This window comes from Xiphias gladius, chromosome 24, assembly GCF_016859285.1.
Source record: "Xiphias gladius isolate SHS-SW01 ecotype Sanya breed wild chromosome 24, ASM1685928v1, whole genome shotgun sequence".
NCBI lineage: Eukaryota > Metazoa > Chordata > Actinopteri > Istiophoriformes > Xiphiidae > Xiphias > Xiphias gladius.
Genome location: NC_053423.1, coordinates 12,295,548 through 12,301,886, shown reverse-complemented (window position 1 = coordinate 12,301,886; position 6,339 = coordinate 12,295,548). Strand labels below are relative to the sequence as shown.

At 47.3% G+C, this 6,339-nt stretch overlaps 1 protein-coding gene across 1 annotated transcript in view; it reads left to right on the top strand.

The window, feature by feature from the left end:
* Window positions 1–1,445: 1,445 nt before the first annotated feature.
* sdc3 (syndecan 3) overlaps window positions 1,446–6,339 on the top strand; it is a 35,763-nt gene continuing 30,869 nt past the window's right edge. The window contains exon 1 of the mRNA XM_040122556.1: window positions 1,446–1,583. Within this exon, the coding sequence (XP_039978490.1) occupies window positions 1,530–1,583 (54 nt within the window). The 5' untranslated portion in view covers window positions 1,446–1,529. The remainder of the gene's footprint in view (window positions 1,584–6,339) is intronic.

Below are 6,339 nucleotides of genomic sequence, written 5' to 3'. Positions count from 1 at the left end.
TTTTTCTTCGGTGTAGTTTCAAAACCAAAGCGGGCACGCTTCACCCACCGCTGCAGACTCCAGCTGCGGCTCCCACAGTCGAGAATGAACTTTCAAGCCCGATTTAAAACGTGTCAGTTGTTTAATTAGCTAACGCGTGTCAATCGATTCAAGGCGTGAGCGGGTGTCACTTTGGGTTTGTGGTCCGGTTCGTTCACAGACTGCGCCCTCAGGTAATCATCCGATGCCGTTCCTGCGCCCCGCGACAGCGGCTGAGCGGCACGGGCGAGCCCAAACTGTGTGGTTGCTAGGCGACACAAGTCGCCGCAGAAGTATTCCTTTTTTTTTTTTCTTTTTTTTTTTTTTGCGACGCCGGCACAGGTGTTGAGCTCGATGCCGATTTCCTTTCAAGAAAAAAAATGTTTTGACCTTGACGCGTCCAATCACAACGAAGGACGGGAGTTTACCGGTGAAGGTGTGTAATAGCGGCGCGCAGCCAACCGGAAGCGAAACAAAAGGCACGACCCGGGAGCAGCCATGAATACTCTGCTGTGCGCAAAGTATTCATGGTATACGTACGCGTGTGTGTGTTTGTGTGTGTAAATATATATTATATATATTTGTGTTTGTGTGCGTGTTTTTTTTTTTTTTTTTACCTCTTTGGGACCTTTTCCGATATGAACACCGACCTTGTCGGGACCAGTAGTCCTCAAGGAGACCGAAGCCCGGTCCTAATGAGGCGAAACGTCATCTCTGAGGTCCTGGTCTAGGTTGGGGGTGAGGTGTGAATGGGTTACGGGGAATGTGGTTAAGGTTGATGTGTCCACCATGAATGGAAGTCAATGCAATGTCCTAACAAGGATAGCTGTGCAAACTTCTGTGTATGTGTGTGTTTTATTTATTTATTTTTTTTTAGGGCTGCGGGTACCTAAACGAGCTGCAGGGGGCATCCTCGCCCGTGCTCGCGGATATCCCCCACCTCTCTCTAAACACACACACACACACACACACACATACACACACACTTGCATATTCACTCCTACACGCACCCCTCCTCCTGCCAGACTCCCAGGCCAAGCAGCGTCGCCATACGGAACATCCTGCCCTCAACTGAGAGGGGGAGGAGAGAGAGAGAGAGAGAGGGTAGAGAGCGCCCGTGTGTGTATTGAGAGGGAGTTAGAGAGAGAGAGAGAGACGAGGTCTGGCGTGTCCTGGTAGTAAATCCAGCTATCAAGGCTCGAGCACAAAAACTCGGAGAAACAGAGAAGAGGCCTCGCGGAAAATCCCACTGTTCCACTGGTGACAGCAGCAGCAGCAGCAGCAGCGCGTGAAGCCGTGGATTAAAAAGCCCGACTACAAGGACGGATGGTCGCGCGGACGGGCGGCGCGCTCTGAAGTTGGACAGACTACCGAGACGCCGAGAGCAAGCGGCAGCGGCGGCAGCAGCAGCAGCCTTCATCCCCCCCCCCCTTCCCCACCTCCCCGAACCCCGTGAAGGCAGCAGCGGCGGCGGCGGCGGCACCGGGAGGCTGTGCCCGCGCACCCCAACCATGAAGCTGCCCTGGCTGTTTGCGCTCACGGCGCTGCTTGCTCACGCCACCACGGTAAGCACGAGCCTCAGATCCTTTGTTAACCGGGCAGCTCTCGTGCACACGTGAGCCTGGGCATTTCTGTGCACGCGCGCTTGCGTGCGGTGCGCTACCGTTAATGAGACAGTGGTGGTCGGTGGTCGGTGTGAAAACCTCCGCTCGACCTACATAGGTTATCAGCCCTCATTGGCCGACCGTGATCCCCCTCAGGAGGGGCTGGCGACTCCTGGGCACCCCTGCCCCCAGCTTTTACGCACGCACGCACGGAGGCACAACACACACCAGCCTTTGTGTCTCAATCTGGCCTGTGTCCCCTCGAGTCAAGAGGCGTGTGTGTGCCAGTAATTAGCGGGTAATCTCTAATTGAGCTTGATCACGGGTCTTTTGTGCGGTGCCTCGGTATGTGGTGTCTGTGTCATCAGCTCACATCCTGCCGTTAATGTGGGGGGCTTCAGTCATACTGCGGCTTTAACGACTTTATTACCGGGTAGTCGCGCTTTAGGACGTGTGTGTGTGTGAGAGAGAGAGAGAAAAGGGATGATTGGATGTCCGACCTCCACCTGTGAGGTACACGTTCTTTAATTGCCAGATATCGGCGGTCTTACTGTCCGGATGCCAGCATCCTGCTGTTACAACCTTAGTTATATGTATTTGTGTGTGTGTGTGTGTGTGTGTGTGTGTGTGTGTGTGTGTGTGTGTGTGTGTGCGCGCGCGACAGTGTGTGCTTGTGTCAAAAGTGGGTGGGGTAACGGGGAAGTTAACGGCGATGCGGTGAGCGAACGAAGGCTTCGATGGAATGATGTCATCGGGAATCGCGAGGGGGGAAGCTGATTAGGAATGCACCTCTCTCTCTCTCTACACACACACACACACACACACACACACACACACACACACACACACCTCCTCTCCGGAACCATCCACGCCGAGCTTCACGCGCCCCCCATAGCGCGCCCACACCTTCCGTTACCGATTAATCCTACGAGGAGGAGTCGCTGGAGGAAATGGAGGGGGGAAGCTCATTGACTCACCGAGAGAAAAGAAGCAATTGCCAAAAAATAATCAAAATGCCGATCTACTTTTGAATGTAAATTAAGGAGAAAACACAGTTATAACATCCCCCTAGTGTGTGATATAGGATTTTGATAGTGAGTCTATAGTGATCTTTATAATACTACATGATGCTTTACCTGCTTTATTTTCACATTTGCTGTTGGGCCCCTACTGACCCCCACATACCAGCCACTTTACAAGGTGTATGTACCCTGTTGGCTCCAAGTTCCCATTAAGTCCAGTGCAAACCAGTAAACCTCTGGCAGAATGATACTTAAAGTAAGGATCCACCGCAGACAGGTTTTTATGACATTTTTCCACGAAAACAGTTCAAGTACGTGGTTAAAAATTCTTTAAATTGCATCTTGTTGAAAAATCAAAAATCCACAAACATTGTGAATGTTCGTAGATCATTTCAAAAGTTGAAGAACTGTACGGGCAACATGTCTCCAGTTTCACCGTGAAGTCCATTCTCAGTGTATACTGTATGTGCCGGAGGTTTCAAGTTTCCCCATCATTCTTGTGGGTATGTTTCACCAGGACTGGCTTCCAACCTAATTGTGATGTCACAAAGTCATGCTTGTGCGTACACGTCTTAAACTCAGGTTTAAGATGCGCATAGGCAGACTCTTCAGTTTCGGCAGATGAGCATGAAAGCAACCGTTTGGCTTCAAAGTATGCACATACATCATGCTGCACTGTGGACGTCAGAACATCCAAGTAAAGTCACCGTAAATGAAACACATTTTTGAATGCAGGTGGGGGCTTTAATTTATGTTTGTTTTGTGGTAATGTCATTTGGCACAACTTTATTTAGGATAGTACTATATAAACGTAAACAGTAACGCTCTTTAAACCAGATTTTCACACAAAACACAACCTCAAAAATACCTAAAAACGTGTTAGTATTTTAATGCTGCAGAGTCCCTAACACATTTTCAAATAATTAAAAATAAAAAACGAATTGACATGCAGTGAACCTGAGGCTTTGTAGGGCCCCTTGAAGTCTGGGGCCCCAGGGCAGTTGATTGCATTGTCTTGCCTAATCCAGCTTTGCTTTCCTTTCCACGCTTGGGCACAATATTTGTATAGTCAACATCTTGCAGTGCTGTGGTACTGCACTGGTTTTGGCGGGGACTTACTACACTAGACACACCGACATACACACACAGATACACCGATTATAACTGGGTCAGTCAGTTGAGGTCTTTGCCAAAGATCCTTGGCCTCCAGCTGACCTAATCTGTCTTCGAGTGTACAGATGGAGACAGGTGTGACACATATATATATATATATATATATATACACACGCACATGCACACACTTATATATACTGTGTTAAGAGTGCTAGGTGTTACTCAAATAGGTAACACACACACACACACACACACACACACACACACACACGTCAACACTCTAATAATTTCAAGACTCACCTCAAGCAACCCAGGCAGTGAACACGCACGCGCACACACAACACGTGGCCACATGCATTCGCTGACAGGATCTTTCTTTAGATGCCTCTTGGCTTGAAACCAAGTCAAGCCAAGACTCTGTGTCTGTGAATGTGTGTGTGTGTGTGTGTGTTACTTGTCATGAGTGATCCTAAGTGTTGTGTCTCTGTGGGTATTTCCTGTTATCGAAGTTGTGACATCACATCCGGGTGACTATATTTTACATGGGGGACCAATTTTCCCACAGGCATCTGTTATGTCCCACAGATAGACACTGTGTGTGTGTGTGTGTGTGTGTGTGAGTGTGTTGATGTGCATCCGTCTGCCTTCATGAGAGCACTGACTGTCCATCTGTCTCTGTGTGGGCTCAAAAATAGTGAATCTCCGCTGCCAAAAACTTGTTCTCGCCAGTCCTCACTCTTTGAAAAGCGTGTGTTATAGTGTGCGTGTGTGTGGCGGAAAAGCATTGTGTTCTTGAGGATCATGTTTAATTCGTGGAATGAATCGGTGTTTTGTTGTCTCCGACAGCAGACAAAGCCCCCCATAGAGAGATGGAGAAAGAGAGAAGGAGCAAGAAAGAGAAAAAAATGGCCCAAACGAGGCGGATTGAGGGAGAGTGTGGAATGTGAGAAGCAATTTGACACAGGAAGTGGGTCCTTTCTCACTCTGGTGGAGGACAAAGTCCCCTCACACACTCAACCTCAAGCTGGCAGGTAGAAAATACTCCTGGGGTGGAGGAGGTATTTCAGGTGTGTGTGTATGTGTGTGTGTGTGTGCGTGTGTGAGAGAGAAAGGGTGGGTGAGGGTACGGGGGTCACCTTCCAGTGGATGGAGGAAATGAAAAGGATCACGGTTCATATCCGGAGCTGCATTCGGAGGGCCGACATCTGGAGGTGGGCATGGACAGAGAGAGAGAGAGAATAATGATAGCCTTCAGTGAGAAAAACATCTCGCCCCCCTTTCTTCTCCCTGTCTCCTCCATTTGGCTATTTGTGTGTATCTGAAAGCAATTTCTTATCACATGGGAAGGACTGGCTTGGCAGATGTGCTGCATTTGACTGAAATTAGTTTTTCTTTCTCGTGAAGGAAGTTTTACTGTTTGATTCAGCTCTATAGGAACGGAATTTCCCATTTACTAACTGACTGATAACAGCATGTGAGGACTGAGAAACCTGCTTTCACAATACCTGCTATTTCAGTGTATCATCCCCCTGAGCTGAGAGAACAATGGGAGCCCCAGAATTTGCAGCTAAAACTGGAGTTTAAAGAAAAACCAACTAAAAGCTCAATCCTGTATAGAAAACTACCCATTTAAATGAGGATAAAGCAGAGTCACTCATTATTGGCCCCAATAGAGCTCAAAAGACATTGCAGCAATCTCCCTTTAACCTCTAAAGTCATGCTGCATACTAATAATTTAGCTGTCAAAATTTAGTCTTGTCCAGATTTTTCTGCAGTATTCGTATTAAGAAACTTGTGTAGCCTGAGAAGCGGAACTCAGGGCAAAAAAAAGTCCCGAGGATACTCATTGCCGCTTCTAACTCTTAATTGCTGGGAGCTCATGGTAACAAGTGAAGGCAACCAGATGAGCGTTTGAGTTGAAAGTGCTGAGTAATGAACCCAAGCATTTTTGTCTTCATGACTAGATGATTAGAACTGATTATACTCCTGCCTCAGCTCGTGTAGCTCATCTGCGGATGCTGCCGGTCATCCTCTAACGAAGACAAAATGCAGTGAGCACATTACTCCAATATTGGCCCCTCTCCATTAGCTGCACGCAGATTTTAAAATAAAAAATACAATTCTAACTACCTAGCGTCGTGTGTAAACACAGAATGATTCGCTGTAGCTAACTGCATAGCCCTCGTCCAGGTTAAAAAATATCCCTGTAAATCAGCCAATTCAGCTGAAATAACAATTAAAAAAACTTCTCAAGACATATTTATAGACCTACTTATATTTCTTCTACTTTCTTAACTGATGTTTCACTTTTTGTTGATATAATTTCTGTTTCTCTTTCCGGCCTGTTTAAAATTGCAAAATGTTTTTATTGTGAGACACTTTGTAACTTTTGTTTTGGAAAGTGCTTGCCTACACAACTCAGTCCTTACCTATACTCATGTTGAGGGGTTGTGCTTTATCAGTTGCGCGGATCTCTGTTCACACTGCCAGTCACAGTTTAGAAAGTACCCGATTCCTTCAATCATCTGGCCCTGCAACACTGTGAAACACTAAACTTTCCCCATGGAATGTGTTCAAGTCGT